Source organism: Buteo buteo, chromosome 5 (genome assembly GCF_964188355.1).
Source record: "Buteo buteo chromosome 5, bButBut1.hap1.1, whole genome shotgun sequence".
NCBI lineage: Eukaryota > Metazoa > Chordata > Aves > Accipitriformes > Accipitridae > Buteo > Buteo buteo.
The window spans coordinates 52,726,220-52,747,432 of NC_134175.1; the positions used below are offsets into that span (position 1 = coordinate 52,726,220).

Sequence of the window (21,213 nt, forward strand, 5' to 3'; positions counted from 1 at the left end):
GCTCGTGGTCTCTGCCGGCCCTGGGCTGGGCAGCGGTGGCCAGCAGGCAGTTGTGGAGCCGTGCATCTGGGGCTTCGTACGCTGCCAACGTAAACAGCCCGTGACCTTTTTTCTGCTTTATTTGCATGTGTATTGTCCGACGGTTGTATCCTCTGCACAACTGAAAGGTGTTTGCATTTTCACCCAGTGGAGTATTTCCATTCCTTTATTCCTACCACCTAAAAATAGTCTTGTGATTGATGAGAGCTCTTTTTGTTTGCAGGTATAACACCTTGCCAAGTCGAAGAACACTAAAAAATTCCAGATTAGTGAGTAAAAAAGATGATGTTCATGTCTGCATCATGTGTTTACGGGCCATAATGAATTACCAGGTATTTCCCTTTTTGTTCTTTTGGACCACGTAACTATTTTGTTGTTGGGAGGGGGGGGAAGAAAAGGTTAGTGGTGAATTGTTAAGGTAACACTGATGTAAAAGTTTAAATTCTTACTCATTCTTAGGCAGTGTAGCTGGGAAGCAATATAACACCGTCCTTGTGTACCCATGCAGCTGATTTAGTACAGATGTGAAGACAAACGTAGATAAGAACGCGTGCGTATTGGGCCAGTTCCTGTTTGCAGTGATGGGCTCAGTTTACACTAACTGATTAGACATGCAGCTGCACAACTGAAGTTATAATTTGTCTCAGAGTTTGGTGCTAACACTTAGGAAACATGAGAATTTTTCAGAAGAGCTATACACTGATGGAAAATCTAAGCTTTCACTCTTGTTACGTGTTTATGGCAAGGTAATTGCAATAACTGCAAGTCAGAGAATAAACTAGAGCAAAGCTAATCTTATTTTCATGAGGTTTTTTTCTCTTCAGTGGGATGCTGTGATCATATGGCATGCCCAGGTAGCTTCAGAGACTCAGGATTTTTTGCTAAAACAGTAACAGCTAAAAGTTACGTGCTTCAAGGAAAGGCTGCGGTGAACACCTTTATTATGAGTTGTACAGTCGTACGAGGTATTTGTAACACTGCTGCGTAGGTGAACTCTGCCCTTGGGGATACCAGCTCCCTGGGATTTACAGTGTGTTTTACCTCTGATGGGAAGGGTGCAAACAACGATCTCATGCTAATAACCAATACTGTATTTTCCAAAGCAATTCTTTTTTCATTTTTGGAGAGCAAAGCCAGCAGTACTCATGCAATAACTGCATGATGCAGTTGCTTTATGGCAGCATGCACGCTGGAAAAGAAGCAATTTTGGCAGCTGAATTTCAAATTCCTCTTTAGAGAGTAAATGATGCACTTGACTGTCAGAATTAAAAAGGTGTTGGAGGGAGGAAAGGACGAGCAGAGGGGTTGGCAGTGGTGTAGGAGCAGCCAAAGCAAGTACTTTCGACACTGTTAGTGGCAGAGAAGTTGTTAGGCACGGTGGTAGATGGAAATGTTCCAGCTGACTTGGTAAACTCGACAACATTTTGTTTGGCTTACAGCACTGTGAAAGACTGCCACTAGATCTGGTCAGAGATATGTAATTTGTTGGATTTTAAAAGTAATAATTTCAGTCTTGAAACTGAAACAATATTTTCCCCTTCTCTTTTCAGTATGGATTCAATATGGTCATGTCGCATCCGCATGCCGTTAATGAAATTGCACTAAGTTTGAACAACAAGAATCCCAGGTAGGCTGTACTTGCTTTTAGAGAGTTTAAGAAGTAGGTAAGTAAAGAGTACTTGGAAAAGGATTTTCAAGGGTATGTGTATGCACAAACCTGTAGCAAAAATCAGACTTCATTCTGAATCAGATTAAATCTGTGTAATGGTGCAGATAGACGAGCAATTGCCACCTAACTCTATTGGTTTTAGAAGCCTACTGACTCTTCAGCTGAAAGTCCACTGCATAAGCACTTGAGCTCTATTGCAATGCAAAGAAGACCCTGCTGATAATGAGCAGCTTAGCATGGGATTTTCTTGAAGAGTAGGAAAATCTTCTTTACAAAATTTTGTCTAAAGCATCCTTAGGTTTGAATTTCTTTGAGAGGGGGTTTCATTCTTTCGGGTTGCTGTTCAGCCACAGCAATAATGTCGTAATTGCACAGTGGAAGTGATGGCTGCGAGGCTGTCCCCCCTCCTCTCCCCGCACACACTTGTGACCCTGGCAGCCACTTCCAGCAAAACCTGGAGCTGCAGACCTCTTGCATGTCTAACGAAACCAAATCTGACATACTGATGTTTGCAAGGAAAGGTAAAACCAGGGGATGAGACAAGACTAAACAGCACTATAGATAGATATAGCCTTTGCTTAGGCTGTCCACTTGCCTTACAGTGCACTGCTTGAAATCTTGTCCTGATGGAAGTAGGTATTTCCTTCCTTTCTTTTATTTAGCCCTAAGTCAGCAAGCCTAGGCACAGGATAAATGGAAAGGATATAGGATGTTTATTGTTTTTATCATGTTTGGTGTCCTGTGCCTAGGAATCAGGTGATCAAGAGAAAGCCTAAGTTTTCATTTTTGAAAGAAGTGGGTTATTTAGATTTCTGTTTGGGGGGGGGGAGCTTTCCAATGTGGCTAAAATAATCTGAAGACAAAACTTAACGTTAGTGATGTTCAAAACGTAATTTGTTTCAGGCTCATCATGATTATTGAAGAAACCAAAGGTTTGAGTGCTTAGGTTTGGCTGAGATGTGCAGAAAGGGAAGCAGCTGCTCTGAGTGATGCTGCAGAGCTGATCCCATCCCTGGACCTGCAGAGCTAAGTGCTGCAGGAGTGGGCAGGCCAGGCAGAGGATGGATGTAGGGTCTCCATCTCCTCTAGCTGTGCCCAAACGGATGCTGCCAACACAGCTGTAACTGTTCTTTCCCCATCCCACCCCAGATGCGTGGGCAGCCGGTGGGTGAGCGCTCTGGCCAGCATCGGAGACCTGGGCATCCCCCTGGGCTCTCCGCTCACGGAGATCGCCCTCCCCTTTCTCTGCACACACAGCTCATAGCCTGCCCTTGGAGGGGAAATTACTGAAGATCTGTAGTCAGAGCTCCTTGACCCTGTCTGAAAGAGCTTGGATTTTCTTCTTGTGGCAGGAAAAAAATAATTGATGAGTAAGAATTGAAAATGATACATTTAAAATTTCCTAGGAAAGTGAACATTTTATCTGATTTCCAAAGATAACCTTGACACTTTCAGAGCCGAAAGGTATTTCTTTTTCTGTAACATCTGGTTTGAGTCAATGCTTTAGCATGAGACTAATTTCATATGTGTCTGCATGATTTGACTATCTGCTCAGAGCTCATCTGACTATAAAGTCTGGTTGGTGCTTTTGCCTTATGTGAACCTGATAAAAAAGTACTGGGGATTATTTATACTGGAGTTACACTGAGTCTATTGCATGCTTTTCTTTCAGTAATCTGTTGTCTTCCCTCATTAACATGCCTGTGTTAGCACTGCTGTCAATCAGTTGCCCAGATTTCTGATTCAAGAGGGGAAAGACATGCTAAGGCATCCTATAGTTACTTCAGTGAACCACATCTTTTTATTTTTTTATTTTTTTTACTTTTGTGTGTGTGGCTATGAATAATACAGTTTATCATAGAAAATAATTCAGATTTGTATCAGGAAAAATACAGATTTGAATTATAAGCACATTCATTATAAAAACTGGGCTCAGAGGAAGTGGGCTGCATTGCGGTGAAGACAGCTGACTAATGGCTGATGTGCAGTGATCCTGGCTTGTGTAAAACTGCCTCCTCTCCGGGTTTGTGCAGGTGAACTCTCTGGAGTACAAGCTGTGGAAGGTTGACGTGGTCTGCCTTTACCAGAGTTATGCAACTGCCTTTGGTTTGCTTGAATTTCCACAAGTATAATCTGTGATTTAAATTTTTGCATGTTTTGAGAAGCATTAAAATGGGGGAAAACTGCATGGTCCTGGGAGAGTCAAAACGCCCTGGATCAGATGATGCTCAGCTTTATGCATCTTGCAAGTTTACTAGTTTCAGGGGATTAAAAATAGACGGGATGCAAACTACATCTCCCAGTGTCTCCACATCCGTTTTGTGAGCAAGTAGAAAGAAGGTGGTTCAGCACGTGGTGGTCATTGACTGTCACCGTTTCTTTTCTTCACAGGACAAAGGCCCTTGTCCTAGAACTTTTAGCAGCTGTTTGCCTCGTCAGAGGAGGGCATGAAATCATTTTATCTGCATTCGATAACTTTAAGGAGGTACGTTACTCTGCTTTATTAGAATTTGGTGCGCGTGTCGATAGTTCTCTTGCTATTGGCTAGAGCTTTCTCATTCAGCTAAATTTCGTAGAGTAAGGTTTTTCCATAAACTGCAGATTTTCCTGTAGTCACTTTGAGCTGCAAAGAAGTAGCCAGTGGTGTCTATGCCATCATTTAGTTCGTGTTTGCGTAAAAGAGCCATAATCCCAACAACATGAATCCAGACTGTGATTTGCTCCCTTTACCTTTTGGTCAGTCGAGCTGTGTCCCTGAAGTGGAAAACTAATGGAGACTTGAGAGCTTTACTCCAGTTCTGTCTCTGAAACAACCAGGAACGGTGTATTTGACCTCCTGTTTTCAAAGCCATTTACACAAGCCCTTGAAAGGCAAAACTCCTGGTTTTACTATCAGTAGGAATTTAATTTGTGAAAAAATTACAAAATCAAGTCTTCGTGATGGAACACTGACTGCTGAAATTAATAGAGGTATTCCAATAGGCTCAAGTAGGGCAAGACTGTCGTTCATAGGTGATACACGTTCAAGCGTATCACGTTTGCATACAGCGGTTAATGGGATTTGAGAACATCCTATGGAAGTTCAGAAATGCTAGTGTGGGAATCAAGTCCTAGAAAGCTGCTGTTCTAGTTTATTTTGAATATTGGATATATGTGTGGATTTATTATTCAAGAAAAAAAATTAATCTAGGCTTACAAGCTCAAAAATTGTTAGACTTGATGAGTCCCAACTGGACTGTGTATAAACATGTAGCATGTTTTTCCTTAATGCCACTGTTGCTGTAAGTGGGTTAATGCAGATGATTAACAAGCCAAGTTCTTGATTTTTTTTTTTTTTAACTTTTTGTGTTTTGGGAATTATTTCTGGTGGGGAGATACCAATCTCTGATTTACATCCACTGTAAATATTTGCATGTTGTAGACAAATAACTGTATTTCTGAGTCGCTCATCATTATACAGAGCCAGAGCAAAAGGTTTGAAGTAAATCTCCAGTGTGGGCCTGTTGTAGAAACCCCAGCTTTGCAAGACCAGACCCGTCCTAGCTGTGAGCTGTGTTGTGTACGTAGAGCTACCCGAGGACAGAGGTAATGGGAATGGCATGGCTGCTGGCGATGAAGTGGAAGTCGAGTTGGAAGTGTTGTGTGACCATGGAGAAAGCCTTGCTCCTGGGTTACGCCAGCAGAAGGGATGGTCAGAATATGGAAATAAGACGTTCTGCTTCTAGCTGGGGAAGGGTCTGCAGTCCTTTAATGCAGGCACAGAATGGGAACTGGAAAGTATAGTTTGGTTCTTTCATTTATTCATCTGTAGCCTTGGGCAAGTTGCCAGTATCTTCGCCTTTATTTGCACCTTTGTGAAATGAAGGAATCACGGAAGCAAATGCAGATGAGTTTGTTATGAAGAACAATTGGGTAATATGAGAGAAGTGCTTTAAATAGGAAAAGCACTGTAAACATGCAAAGTACAATGTTATTATTCCAGGCTTAAATTCTTCTGGCTTATTACTACTCTATTATAGAAGAAATATGACTCATTAGGGAGGGTGGTGTGAGGGATGACTGATAAGTTGGGCAAATGACTACAGCTGAAATACCACTGGTCGGGACAGTCTGTAAGGCTCATTAAACAGGCCCTTTGCATGTCACAGGGAAGGATGTGTGAAGTCCCATTTGCTTTCTTACCTTCCTGACATCTTCAGTCGAGGTTTTGCTCCTTCATTTTCTTCCAAGTGCTCTATCACCTCTCTTTTCTCGGGCTGACATTCAAAAATTCCAATGTAACACATTCAGTTTGTCTGCCATTATGTATTTATTCCATTCCTGTTTGTGTTTGATCAAGTCATTTGCTATAGTGGAACTGTCAGATGTTGCAGGTGAAGTGAGCATGCAAGGAGGAGATTTTACCTTTCTCAATTCTGCATTTAGCTGTTCTTCGCTTTATCCAATTATACTGCTTATTTCTTGCTCTGTGCTGTTGTTTTCCAGTTTCCTTCTGGGCAAGTTTTCAGTAATGGTTTCAAGTTTTCATGTTTATAACTCATTCAGCTGGTATATTAAAAATCTCTGAGTTGCTGACATGTAGAGTACCCAGGGTTAGATTTCTAGCAGTATACTTCCAATTCAAATTGCTGTAAGCTCAATCATATTTGTGTGGCTTCTGTAACTATGCACTGCAGGGCTGCCACAGCTTCTCTGTGGTTCTTTCATCAGACACTGTGTGCATATTTAGGACAGATTAGACTAGTCAAACTAGATTTCTGCCAGTCTATCCCCTTGCCATAAAATAACTTCAAAAGAAATCTGAACTCCTGCCTAACACTCACCCTGTAATAAAGTCAGTAGGGAAAACAGGATATTTTGGACCAAATTCTGCTCTCATTTACATCAGGGTGAACATCAAATATTTCATTAGACTTTGAGCTTTGCTCTGATGTAAATGAGAACAGAATTTGGTTCTCAGGGTCTGACTGAGCTGGAAGACCACAGCTGATTTGAATCTTGTCAAGAATTCTTTTTGAAAATGACTTTTCATTTGAAAATGATTTTACAGGCCAAACTTTTTCTGGCTGGGCTTGAGATATTCAAATGGAGGATGGTTTGTTTTGTTAAGCTGTCTCTTGAAAATTATTCTTGTCCAGTTACTTCACCTGAAATCATTGATTCTTGTGCACAGGTTGTTTCTCATTGCAGGGGACTCAGCTCTGTGCATTACAGACATAGCCCAGTGCTTGCTTTTCACTACAGGGTTAAGATCATGTTGAACAGGTCACTTCTGAAAACAGAAACACAGGGCTATTTCGAAGCCACCAAGAAGGTACAACAAACGAGGAGCTTGAGATGGAATTGAATAAAGCTGAACTTAACAGGAGAAAAAAGTCTGGAACCGTTGTTACTGACAGCGAATGGAGACCAGGAGAGGGAAGGAGTAGGCTCGGATGGATGGAAGGAAAGGCAATCAGAGCTGAGGAAACCAGGCTTCACACAGTCACACTGGTGGTAGGAAACACGAGCCCCCTGTTTCAGGCCAGTGAGTGGCAGAGCTGTTGAATGCTTTTTTTTTTTTTTTTTTTTTTTTAATTTTGCCATAAGGCAGAAAGCGGTTACAGTGAAATCCTCATCCATATTGTATGGAATGAATCAGTAATTTTAAGGGAGACACCAGTATTAGTTTCTCATCCGTCTTTGTATTTCTCCTTTGTGTTCTCTGTGATGTTGAAGGAGTTTGCATGTTGAGTACAAGCAGGGAATGGTTTAGGTCAGTCTCTCGTGGTGCACCTGTCTGCTTTCTGCTGCCTGCTCTATGTTTTGGGAACTCTTCCACATTGACAGAACGGCAACTCCAGCTCTCCAAGAGGGAAGTGCCCCACATGTATACACACCTTCTGGTTTTGGTCATTCCTTCCAGGCCAGTGCAGATGTTGGGTGGATCGTCCCCAGTTTCCAGCCTAAATTCAGCTCATCCGTTTTCAGGAGGTCTCGGTCTGGGCTAAACAGGAAAGAAAGTTCAAATTAAACTGTGAAGACCTGTCCCTGCTTGTTCCTGGGCAAGGTGGAATTTTACATCATCCCATGTTTCTCTTTTCAAAAATGCTACTTCCGTACCTCTTGCTGCTTTTGGAGTCCAGGTGCTGCTTAGGCTCTACGTCAAGAAAAGCCTCATTGCCTGGTGAAGTTTGTACTTGAGGATGGTCAGACCTTGGTTATGAGAAGTTCCATTAGCCAGGAAGGCCAGCAGACATTTTGGGTTGGCTGCAGCCGCTCTCAGTGTCATCAGGCTTCAAACAGCTTCTGAAAGGTCCCGGAGCAGAAGTGCCAGGAGGTTGGGGTGGTCCTGGAGGCTCCCGCTCAGTCCCGTCGGTGGGAGCAGGGCTTTGCCTTTGCCTACAGCATGCAAGCTGGAAAACTTCCCTTTTCTGAGCGATGCTTGACTGAATTCTGCTGTATTTATGGGAAATAGTTTGGAGTCGCTGTGCCACAGGTAGCCCACGGGAATAGCTGGGGTGTTTGGCTATTCCCTTATCTTTTTTTGGTACTTTCTGGCCTATTGCCGGTTCTGTTAGCAGCCACCTCTTATTCCCAGCGCCTCGCACTGAAGGCAAACGCTGCTTGAATGGGATATCGCAGCCTTGCCTGGGTGAGCTCTTCGGCACGGCCGCGACCCCGGCCTTTACCCACTTGCCAGTGGCCTTCCTTAGCGGCGTTCCTGGGCTTTTGTGCTTGTTTCCATGGATTTGTGAGAACTGGCTACGCGATTTTATCCGAGTTGCCTGGGATTTGCGTTGCAGGACGAGCAAATGCATTTCAGCAGAATGCCAGGGGAAGAAAAGGAGAGCGGAGTTAGCCGCAAGAGAGCTTTAGGGGAGCTCCGAGGGTCACAGACAGATGCTGAGAGCTTGTGCCCCATTTAAATTGAAGCAGGCAAGTGCTCTGTTACAAAACAAGATATATTTTCCTGACGCTTACTCAGAGTAGTTAATTCATTTTAATAGTGTGATTGTATGTGTGGGTATACAGAGAATTAAGCTGCCGTCTTTCACTGCCAATAAGAAAACTTCGTTTTACTACTGTCTCATTGCTTACTCCCCTTACTCTTTCCTGGAAATGCTGTTTTGAATTCACAAAAGCGTGTTGCGCTGGAGCTTAGGTGTGTCGGTGTCCTGGTGAATATGCCCGCAGCCATCAGAAATGGTGAGAGCCAGCACGGTGCGCTTCTGCTCACGTCGCACAGACATGGTGTGGAGATGGTGCTCCTTAAACCGCAGCATAGCCGCGCGGTGGTAGCTCACTCGGGACCCAAAACGAGCATCGTTCCAAAGCTGCCCTTGCTCTCTGTTGTTCTGCTGACATCTTACCTTAATCAAAATGCTTTTGTTCATTGCTGCCTCGTCAAGGAAGGATGTTTTCATGTGGATGAGATTCTACAGATGGAGCAGATCTTGCAGTCGTCACTGCCATTGACTGGATACTTCTAATACACTTGTATGCTGAGAGCGAATTGCGTAGGAAATGTTTTGCTGCAGTTGATACTGGTTGGAAGACGAAGAAGGTTTTACAGAGCTGAGAAAAAGAATAGGAGGATAACCAAGACCACTGTTCTCAGGTCAAGATTTTTATGGTGAGATAAAGGTGTGTTCAGCAGGTTGAAAACCCCAGCACTTTCCACCTGAGAGGGCAGCTGTAGTTTCAGTCACCTGCACCCTGCCAGGTCTTGGTCCAGGAGGTGTGAGACAGCACGTGGGAAAATTCAGCTTTCCGCGTGGCTGGCATTTTGAATTGGGGAAAAATTACATTTTAAATGTAGCAAAATAGTCAACAGGGAAATTTCGAAGGACTGAACTCTAACAAACAGCTGATCGCTGGCTGGTCCTATTTGCATGGAGGCTGGGCAGTGTGGTGTCTGCCTGTGCAATCACAGCGGGTCGGGCTCCGGCTCACACCTTGGCAGAGCGATCCCTCGGGTACAAGAGTGGTTTTTTAAACTCGCTGTGCATTTTTCTCTCTCTTTTCTAATCTGAGCGCTGAAACGCCGTGTTGCTTTGCGTTCCTCTTGGAAGCAGAGCTCAAAAAGGAGTTTCTGCTCTCCCAACTGACCTGCGTTATGTTCTACTGATGAGCAGTGTACCTGTTAACTGGGGGCAGCTCTTCCTTGGAGCCCCTTCCTAGGGAGCCTGAAGCAAGCGTGGATGGGAACCCGATAACGACGTTATCGGGTGCTGCCCTGATGGAGACTGTGGCTCCGACTCCTCAGGGGCCAGCTCCGAGCTGTGCTATGGGTTAGGTCTGCTTCATGGTAAAGTTTCTTACGGTTGTGTGTTCCTAGTAAAAATTGGGTAATGCTTTGCCCATTATATATCTGTGTTTATATACATACATCCATGTGTGTATATATATATACACGCCCTTGACTCTTGGATTAATTTTAAGGAACTTTTGCCTACAGTCAGAGTCAGAATCTCTCAGCCCATTTCTCTTTAGTTGGAAGAAGACATCACTGACAGAGCCTGGAGGCAAAGGTTTTAGTGCACCATACATCCCCAGAAATACCTGAATTAGACTAATTGCACGCAGGGCTCGGGCAGCATCGTGGGGTGTCACTGGGAAGCAGGCGGTGAGACTGCCTGTGAATTATTTTGGGTACCACCACCCAAAATATAACCCTTCCCCAGCTCAGAGACTGCATGTTTGGTCGCAGGCTATCACAGCATTACCAAACCTAAATGAGGATTTCTTAGAGCAAAGGCACAGAAATAATGTGGACTGGCGAACTGTGAGCAAGGTTATGAAATCTGGTGAGAACATCCAGAAATAGAATTAACACAGAAGTTCTGGTTCAACAGAATTAAAGCTTGTTGAGGCTATGAGTGCAGAAAGCTGTTTTCCAACTCACTTGTGGCCTTGCTTCAAAATTGAAAATTTTTGCGGCATTTCTAGTTAGCTGTTTTATGTACATGGTTTACATGTTTTTCATTTACTGAAAGCGTAGCAGCCAATAAACAAATAGGTTCAGTAAGTTTACAGATATGTTGAAAAAAATTGCAACCCAGCAGCACTAATGTGATTGCATAATGAAAACAGTTACAAAGCAATTTTGGGGTTTTTTGCAAATATTAATTTCCTCAGCTTTAGTGAAGATCTGAAAATGTCAGTTTTTGAATATACTTCACAGCACTCTGAACTAACGTTTTTAAGGAGCACAATCTTAGATCCTTATGCGGCTTTTCGTTAATCTCCATTTTAAACATAGGAGAATTTACTTTAATAACAACTAAATATTTCTGGGAAAAGACCAGAGGACTCTACCGCTTTTTTTTTGCCTTTTTTTTAAATAAGCACAATAGTAGTTTTAAAATGGATCCAAACCGAGGAGGCAAAAGAATTGACTGAGATCTGTAGTGAGACAGAAAGCCAGCCAGAAATAATCCTGGCTCTCTGCAGGGAACAATTCCTGACTTTGGCTCTAATCCAGCAAAGCAGTTAATTTGCTTATTATACAAGCATATACCAGAATAATTGAATTCAGTAAGTTGAGTGTATGCTTGTGTGTTTCTCCATATGGGAAATAATTTTAGTATTTAAAAATAACAACGGAATTGAGGTGCTTTTCCTAAGATGAACCATAGCTTTCAAGAAACCACCTCGTTTTGCTCCAAGACAAGAAGAAATGCCAAAAAATAAATTGGAATTCAGATAATCCAGAAAACTTTTGGGAAGCTCATCGTCTGGTGGTTATTCCAGCACCTGAACTTCCCCACGTGCTGGGGAGAGAAGAGCTGGCCTCACTTGTTGGAGACCAGGAATGAGAGAAGGGCTGGATCCAGCACGCCGGCGCTGCTTCTTGTCTTAACATCAGTTTAATTGACTTATGTGTTTGCTGCTCTGAAATATCTGACAGGTGAGAAGAATTGCAATCTCCTCACGCATCGCCTGGTTATGACTATTAATGCTGAGCTTACAGAGGCTGGGTTCATCTGAATTGCTGGGCAGCGAGCTGAAAGGCGGGGGCATGGCAAATGAACCTCATTGTTTACCTCCATTAGTTTTCACTCTGGCAAAGTGAGACAATATTGTTCAGCCCTCAATTTTCACAATGCTTAATTCAGAGTCAGATTTCTCTATTTGAATAATGAATGGTGGCACTGAAAACAGCAGTTCTGAATTATTCTTACGGGCCATTATAATAACTCAGTAATAGAAGAAACTGTTTGCAAGTGCTAGAAAATGTAAATGCATTTGTTGTCTTTTGCACTGCAGCAGTATTTTGAGAGCACCGTAACCCTGCTGGTAGAGAAGTAAAAGGTATTTTAACCTAGTAAGTATTAAATAACTGTTTACTTAACCAGTAACTTATGGGAAAACTGATTTTTTGTTCTTCAGCAAACTGCAAAAATGTCAGCATGATCAGTCCAAACAAAGTGTTCCTGTGGAGTGCTGCTTGCCGGTGGTGGGATCTGCTGATCACAGTGGGCTGTTGTGGGGGAGAGAAAGCCAGCATTGTGCCGCTGGACAAAGGAGCACAGACAGGAGAAAAGGTTCACAAAGTGTCCCATGAATTTTTGGGCTGCACATACATCAGACTATTTATAACACCACATCCAGTATGGGCTGTGTTCATGTACACAGTATATATTTCCATGAAATTGTGCTGCCACTTCTCACTCTTGCAGAACTCAAAAGGTTATTGAAGGAGGAGGGAGCAGCTTAAAACAACCTTTGGGCAACACGTGGTAGATGCTCATTTTAATGTTTGCACTGACAGAAAATGTCCTGTATTGCAAAGCCTTTCCTAAGGTTTAAGTATTTTAAATTTGGCCCTTCAGAGAATTGTCTTCCCTGCCTTGAGGTCACTGTTAGCTGCCTTTGCCATGCCAGACCCTATTCACCTCAAGTGTAAACCCAGCCAAAATGATTTCATTTTCTGTATGGCATTGGGGACCACCAGGCGTTACCTGCTTCTCCTGGCACAGGGGCATTTTGTGAGCTGATGAGCTTGCTGGTGTCTCTTCTGTGAAGATGGGTTGCTAGCTCAGAGCTGTCATTCTCTCTCTCCCACCCGACAGACAGACACTTGCATCAAGGCAGTTGCAGTGTCTGAATGGGGCACTGCAGCTCAGGCTTAGGAGCATCAGTCCTCCAGATGTGGAGGAGATAGCGGTCTGGCAGCTGTGTCTCGTAGTGTGCATTCTGTACCGTTGGCCAACAAGCTGCAGCTCCAAAGCCTGAAATACTGCCTGTGTTCGCTGCCATCTCCATATGGAACACGCTGTATTTGCTTGTGGTGAGGTTTAGTTACGAGCTCCATTCTGCAACAAAATGAGGTTGTGCTTCGTGTTGTTAGGTAACCGTCTGAGGTAGGATGATGGATGTGCTTCGATCAGCCTGGATTTTCACTTTCTGCCTGATACTGCACATGAAAACATCTTCAGTTTTTCCAAAATACCCTTGTTGTCTTTTGCTGTCTGCCCAGGTTGCCTTTCTGGAGCATCTTACAGTAATCTGGCCACTGGAGCAGGAGCAATGTGAGGGTGGTTGTAATTGAACTTTGCTCTTGGGTGGTCTGGATGTGAACCGTATGACCTGAGAGCATTGCCAGGTGGATATGGATATAATCATTGCTAAACTTTTCATAATGGATCCTTTTGCTTCCTTATAGGATTGTGTTGTACCTTTGCAATAGATCTGTGATGGGTTTACTTCGTTAGCACCCAAACGCTTTCCAGAGAAAGGACCCTCCGTGGGTGGTTTTCCATAAAGCCACATTGTTCTTCTAGAATGACATGGGCTTAATGCAACCTAAAAAGTTTTTTTCACAGCCTAAGTAGAGACAGAGGTTTTTTATAGCCGTGGTAACCCGTTTAATCTTGCTTCTTACACAGAATAATGCTAATAAAAGAAAGATCAGCCTTTCTTAGTCCCAGCCATACTTTCAAATGACAGACCTTGGAAATTTATTCAAATATAAATGGCAACATATGGTTTTATGTGGTGGGATTTGATTTCAGCATTCGTCTTGGATTTTGGCCAATCTTCAGGCTGTAGGCTTCATCTACAGTTTCACTCTCTTTAATCTTCCAGGATAAATTATATCATTTCATGAAAGTCAGTTCGCTGTCTCTTGAAACGCACATGTTCCCAGCACTGACTCATCTGATGATAGTGTGAAATATCTGCGAGCAGCCACCGAAAGCCGCAGGTTGTTGTTGCTTTTCCTATTGCTATCAGCTGCTGTATCCCAGCCAGCCAGGGCTGCTTGTGTCCCGGGATCGGCAATTCTCTGCCGGCGCTGTATCACTTTGGGTTGCTCCCTAATTTAATTAGTCAGCCATAAATGGCTTGTAGTTGTTTATGTCAGCTTTTCTCATCCATGTGGAATGGTTTACATTAGATTTCCCAGAAATCAGTCCTTCTGGCTTTTATTTAGTGATCGTATGCACCATTGTTATGTTTGTTTCCACGATACATGATTTTGTTCAAGTCGGCTCCATTTTTTCTGAAGTGGGTATGAGAGAGACATGATTGTTTAGAGCTCAAAGTTGAGATGAACCTACTTTTTTTCTTTTGTTATGTGGACTCTTAACTGTTTTGTGGGGAGGGGAGAGTACGGAGAGCACTGGAAGAATTTGCAGTTGGTCAAACTGAAATACCATCCCGTTTACTATAGTAGGAAAAAAATGGCTTGGGATAATAATGTAGGGACGAGTGCATCTAAGCAGCCTGTGGTGCAAGTGAAGGAGAGGGTTCCTTGGGTTTGCTTTGAGCGGGAGCTGCCTCCAAAATCAAATTATATCGGCGGGCAGCTGCTGCCTTTGATCCTTACAGTGCCAGTAGGTTCCTGAAACCTGGCCAGATTCTGGTTTTCTCTTTGGCTCTTCTTGACAGAGGCCAGCCTCTTGTCAGCATTTCATCTCTTTTCCTCCTGAAGGGCATGTTGCTCCTGCACGGAAGCGTACGTGTCCCGGGAGGGGTGTACGCCAGAGCTGAGCTGCGTGCCTGCAGGCTGCACCCTGCCAAGAGTGCTTTTGGGGGGCCCGTGGTGAAAGGGTGCCCTGTGGGGCGTTTGTGTTAAGTGCCCGGAGTAGGTCACACTGCTGCATGTTCAATGAACTTGGGCTTCTTCATGACAAAACGATTCCTGGTCCTGCACACGGAGAGCTGGGGAGACGGACGGGATGCCGGCAGGCTCTGGTGCCGTCGTCTGGTGCGGAGATGCTCCGGTCCCCGCCGGAGCGTGCTTATCCCACCTCTCGCTTTTAAATGTACGCTTGTGAAACCAGGATAGTCATGTCAAAATACTCATGATGATCTCCGTGTCTTTCCAAGGTTGCTCCTGGCCATTTTGAATTTGGGTTTGGCCATTTTGAATTTGAGTTTGGCCATTTTGAATTTGAGTTTGGCCATTTTGAATTTGAGTTTGGCCATTTGGTGGCTTTGCAGAGCCTAAGGCTCTTCACCAGTGACACCAGCTCTCGAGACACCCGCTGCAAAGCACAGCATACTGTGAGGCTGGGGCAGGGGCTCGCTCGCTCGCCCTCAGTTTTCGTTGGAGCTGCTGTAACCATCAGCAATGGGCATGCGGTGTTTGGGCTTTGATCTCCCAGCAGGACAATTCCTGATGCTGTAGGGAGGCTTTACGAGGATTACTCCTGAAGAAAAGCTCGAGATTAGGCTGAAGATTTACCACCTGAAGGTGAATGGCAGTGGCTCTCCAAACTCACCCGTCCTTTCCGTGTCCCAGGGACCCCATCTCTGCTAAGCAGAGAGACAGGTCGCGTGTTCTTCACGCCTCGCACAACTGCAGGCCAGGCAATAAATACCAAGGAGACTTGCTCCATCCAGGAGTGGGTCTGTCTCGGCTCTGTTGTAGTCTATCTTAGACCTCCATGTGTGTTTTATGGGCCTAGTGGAGCAGCCTATGTAAAGGTGTTTAATGCTTCAAAACCACTTTTGTGGCATAGGCTGTAGAGAGAGACGAGTCCTTTGGGTTTAAGGTCATGATAATTTGCTTGACCAACAAGTGTAATCTGTTTTTCATGAGGGTGCATGCTTTGTTGTTTAAGTGTGTTTATTCTACCTTGTGAGTCTTTAAGGTTCAGCTGGAAACATTTAAATACAACTTTACCAAGTGTTTGTGTGTGACTTCAGCACCCTGCCTACCACAGGCTGTGCGAGTGGGGGTTGCTGAGCCTGCACGGAGCCCATTAGTTGCAACTTGTGGGATTTTGGCCATGAACATTGATGGTAATGTGGTCAAATAGTTCATCATAACCAGTGTCCCTGTCTTCTCACAGAGATCCAATAGCAGAATTCCCACTGACATCAGGTACTGATGACAAATACCTGAATAATAACCCAGTTGTGGCAGTTTTGCTTGGGAATGACAGGAGATATATCACATACACCACAAGTATGGGTTTTTTCAGTCGTAACAGACAGCAGAAAGCGTGGTGAGAGGTCACCCAGCAGGCCACCACTCACCTGCTTTGCAGATCTCGTGATCAGCAGTTTAGGTCCCACTAAACTCTGTGTGACTTCAGCGAGGTCTGCCCAGTGCCTTGATCTTTGCGTAGGTACCTGCTGTAAGATAGACACAGTTAGGAAGAGGAAGCTGATGTGGGAATGGTAATAATAATGCATACTTTGTGAAGAACTTACTTTTTGGGAGTATCTAGAAACCCCAGTTGGGGGTTTGGTCTCCTTGTGGGAGACACAAATGTAGAAATGTGTACAAAGAACCAGTCCTTGCCCCAGAGAGGTTCGTTTCCGAAGCAGAAGTAGCCAGTGCTCCCACCAATCCTTAATTACCATTTGCTGGCTAATTTCACATAACTGCTCTGCCATGAGCTGGCTGCTAAGGGAAACAGCAGCTGATGGCTTGGGGGGTGTGCTGCTCAGAGGCTGGCGGACCCTAACCGGACAGCCGGGGTTGGATGTCCCACTGCCATGTCCCCTGCTCCTCATCGGTAGCACCCAACGCTTCTGGGACATTTGGGTGAAATCTGGGGAAGGAAGGAAGGAGCCTCTTGGGCTCACCGAGGGTTTTGTTCCTCAGCAGAAGGGAAGTTTCAGTCCTCCAGATGAGCAGACTCTGTTTTCAGGACCTTTTAAGAGCAAACCAGCTTCCTTCAGAGCTTCTTCTGTCCCTCTGCAAACAGCCAGCATCTGAGGAGGGTGAAGCAGTATTTAACACCGTTTGTGCACGGATGTGCCTACCCAGGCACTTACGGCTTTGTTCAGAAGAGCATGCCTGTGCTCCTCCTGAATTCGCTGCTCAGTTTGACGCCAAAATGCAGCAAGCGAGAAGTCAACTCATGGTGCAGGGTATGAGGAAGCTCTCGGTGAATTTGGGAGGGTGTGAGTGGGACACTTTGCACTGCCCCCATCACCTCCCATCCGACCGTGCTGGGACGGTGGGGCTAGCTGGGACGGCTGGGCTCAGGGTGGCTGCCGTGCACCGGCTCCTAGCCCTACAGCTTAGGTGTTCAGTGTAGTCCGTTTATGCAGGGACAGAAAAAATATCCTGAACGATGCACCACAGAGCGGGGAGTTGCAGTTGCTAAGTAGGGAGGATGGGGAAATGGGTGCACCTCCTGGTGCTCACCTCTGCTCCAACTTACTTAATATTTTGTGATTTTGGTGTGGATTACTCTAGATCGTTTGTGTGCTGGGAAAAGCGGGACTGAGCCAGAAAAGCTACTGGGAAGTAATAAGATTTAAACAGTATCCTGGGACCTGCTTTATCTTAGATCTTATTTCTCCCTCACGTTGCTTGTGTTTCCTGCCAACGCCTCTGTATTAGGGCGCTGTAATTCTGACCAGCTGATAGTTACGCTGATGTATTTCACTCCTCATTTAACCGGTGATAATTTTCTTTTTTCCTCCCTGTAATTTGTTGTTCTCCCTAATTACATTGTATTACAGTGGAAAGCCAATTCTGAACTGTGAAAGAGACCAATTCTTCCTGTGGCATAGGCTGGTGCAACTCTGTGGCTTACATTTGTACCATCAGTGGATATGATTAAATTTTTAGGTGGAAAAGAGATACAAAAAGTTACGTTATAATTGTACCTGACCCCTTAGACTTGCAGTGCAGGTGTTCACCTGTGATTCCTCCGCTGGATTTGTCACGAAGAAGAGTGTTTTTAACAAGAGAGGAAACCTGGACGGAGAGGTTTTGAGCAAGTGGATGAACTACTTTTAAAATGTTTTTCATACTCTCTCTTGCAAGCTGTAGTTTAACAAACACGTGGTGATTCTTTCATAGGTGTGTGGAGAGAAACAACGCTTTGAGAAGCTGATGGAGCACTTCCGAAATGAAGACAACAATATAGACTTTATGGTGAGTGCTATTTATCATCAGCAAACGTTGGTTTCAGTATTTACTGTGTCTGGTCCTGCTGTCATAGGCAGAGATGTATCTGCCTTCTGATCCTTGGCCTAAAATTACCACAATACAATTTTTTTGTATTCTAAACTACATAATGTGCACTTCATTTTTAGCTTCCATTCAATTCAGTTATCTTCAAGAAATGCCTTGTACCATAGTGAAGGTAAGAGGAAAGTGGCCTTTTGGTCGTGTGTGCTGTTTCGCGGCAGCAAAGCAGCAGCTTCTGCAATATCAAGATGCATATTCTGTCCGTGTGCCAACATCCTCGGAGTCACAGACAGGGAAGTGTGGGAGAGACTCACTGCAGCTGCTGTCTGTCCGTATCTGCTGATAAATATAGCAGTAGTTTGCTCCACTTGTGGTTCCTCAATGTGCATATGCATGATTATTCACCAAATCCACTTCCCCTGGAGCACAAGAGAGAATGGCAAGAGAGGAAGCTCTGGCTGGCACCCACAGACACCGGCGCCCGCTTGCACATTGGCAGCACGTGAAAGGCAGAGGTTGCGACAGTAAGGATGAGCTAGCTGGTTACGTGTCCAATATAAAAAATATTTCTGTATCTGTTTTTTTAAAGTCTATAGCAAGTGAGTGCTGGTGTCAGAAGTGTGAGAAATTTAAGTCCTGTTTTTAATTGGAATGCAACTGCTGGCATGGTCAGTCAGTCTCCCTTGCACGGCTCGTGCTCAGTGCCTCGGATCTGATGTGATCCTGTTTTGAGGTGAGAGCAGAGCAGGAGGGCATCCCACCAGGTCACACTGTCAGTCTGCTGAGGCCTCTGTTAAGCATCTGTGACACTTCATACTGTTTTAGTGACGAGCTTTGTGTTAAAGATCTCTTTCTGCCAGGAATTGAATGTTAAAGCACCTGGTGTGGTGTTTCCTACAGGCTTTGAACACTCTGGTGTCAGTGGCTTGCAGCCCTGATGGCCAGGGCAGGCTCACACCGTTGAGGGGACAGCAGAATAAAAAGGAGGTGGTATGAGTGAGATAGGATGGCCTCTTTCTTGTATTTAAAAAGAAAAAAAAGTTACAGCGATCCCTGCAATTTTACTCAAGTTAGCAAGCTGCTTTCAGTAACTCTCTGACATGTTACAGTTGGTTTTGTTCCTTATTACTGCAGTCCCAGTAAGGACATGTTGGTAGTCACAGTATACATTAAGTATTCTCAGATGTACATACAATTTAGTCTGTAATATAACAGAAAGATTTGTCAGTCCTCAACACCTGACTCTTAGTCATTTTTCCTGTGCTCACAGGGAGGGGTAATGCTATTTGGGGAGCGGGAGAATAACACAGCTCAGTGCAGCCTGGAAGGAAGATGGTGGCAGCAGCCTGCAGCCAGCCACCTTGCTGTGAGCTACGGGATTTGCCCACTCTTTTTAAAAAAAACCATCCTTCATCTTTATTTAAGATATGAAATGGTGTATTGTAAGGATGTAATAGGGAATATGCATGTGAGTACAAGCCCGGTGAGCTGTGAATATTCAGCATCCATCTGGACGGCCTGTAAGAAAATTCCTTGGTCCTCTCAGGCCACAGGTTGAAGTTAGTGGTGAAATTTGCTTGAAAAATGATAAATAGATTTTTTTTTCAGGACTTGCCCAAGTACTAAGAAAATCCACATCTTTGGGCAGCTTCCACCACTTAAGGGCTTGACTATATGACAAGCCTAAAGCTAGGAGGGAGAGCTCATGACAAACGATTTGGCAGATCCGCTCGTTCTCGTCACCATCTGGCCCTAACGAGCTCCGCGTGCTGCTGCGAGCGCCGGCCGCCGAGCGCGCTTCGGGGGGCGAGCGGGGAGCGCGGTGGGCCCTGCCCGCCGTCTCGCTGCGGTACCGGCGCTGCGGGAGCCTGCGGGTTGCACCAGCGTGTGCCCGAGGCAGACATCGCTCCTTTCCGCAGGACGGGATAAAATGGGTGCCGGAGCCCCAGGCTCCAGGACATAACGTTAAAAGCTTGAGTAATTCAAGGAGTTGCAACAACTGAACATAAACAAAGAGCTATTCCTGCAGGACCTGGCTTTCACGCTGCCCTAAATGGAGAAGGCGAGAGCTGTCTGGGAAGCTGGAGCTGGAAGGGGCTGCGGTTAATTGCATGGATCAACAGGGAGGAAAGAGCAACAAAACGGCAGAAGTATTTTAGAGAAGGTTCCTGTTGTTGACATTGACTGACTTCATTTTAAAAGCAACTTTCTTAGATTAGTTTTCTTTAACTTGATAAATTCCTTAGTTGTGTATGTAAGGATCTGAGAAAGGAAATGAGAATTTGGCCCTAATGTTGTGAGAGCCAAAGCAAGTACAACAAAAGCGCTTTTGAAAAAGGGGAATTTGGCTCTGGGTGATATGACAGGATAGCAGGGTTCAGCTGGCGAGGGCCAGTACCAGCACTAGGAAGAATCAGGGTTCAGCTCAGGAACTACAAAGGGTACTGCAAAGCCTCAAAACCTGAAGTTAGGTTTCCAGCTGCATGGATCAGGTTGTTCGTGCAAGAGATGGGTATGCACCGAGAGGTGGGGATGAGGCATTGCAGGAGCTCCTGGATGAGTCTTTAGACCATCTTCCTTCCTCTTCTTTGGGGGTTATACCTGTTACCAGTCTCACAACTTTGTATTATCTAGGGTTAAAGTCATTTTGGAAACCAAGTGGTTAAAGCTGGCCAGGAGCTACACGGGAAGATAGAGCTGAAAGGTTTTGGCTGAACCATTTTGGCTTGTTGTGTCCCCATGGTCCCAGCTCCAAAGCCGGGCAGTACCGGGCAGTTCAGCCAGGAGAGTTTTTATGGCAGCTCAGCGGCTGCTGGGAGCTCTAGCTGGGAGGAGCAGCCCGCGGCATCCTGGCCAGACCTGTAGTCAAAGGCCACCACGCAGCAGATGCCTGCCCGTGAGTTTATCCTCTGGGCCCTAGAGCAGATCACAGAGAATTGGCTAATTTCCTGTAGCAAACTGGTAATCCAGAGAGTGGTCTTCAGTTCGTTCTTCCCACAAAATGACCCAGAGACGTGGGGTCTCTTAGGGGCTTGTCCTGCAGGTAAAATGAGGTTGCTTTGATTTTTATCTTCTCTCAGGTTTGTTCTAGAACTACTGAGACACTTCCCAGATATGTTGAGAAGCTTGGTATTAC

At 44.8% G+C, this 21,213-nt stretch overlaps 1 protein-coding gene across 6 annotated transcripts in view; it reads left to right on the forward strand.

The window, feature by feature from the left end:
* Positions 1–21,213, forward strand: part of FMNL2 (formin like 2) — a 153,949-nt gene that overhangs the window by 108,739 nt on the left and 23,997 nt on the right. For all 6 annotated transcript variants that reach the window (XM_075029082.1, XM_075029084.1, XM_075029080.1 and 3 more), the window contains 4 exons: positions 263–371; positions 1,590–1,666; positions 4,100–4,193; positions 17,967–18,041. In XM_075029082.1, coding sequence (XP_074885183.1) covers positions 263–371; positions 1,590–1,666; positions 4,100–4,193; positions 17,967–18,041 — 355 coding nt within the window. The remainder of the gene's footprint in view (positions 1–262; positions 372–1,589; positions 1,667–4,099; positions 4,194–17,966; positions 18,042–21,213) is intronic.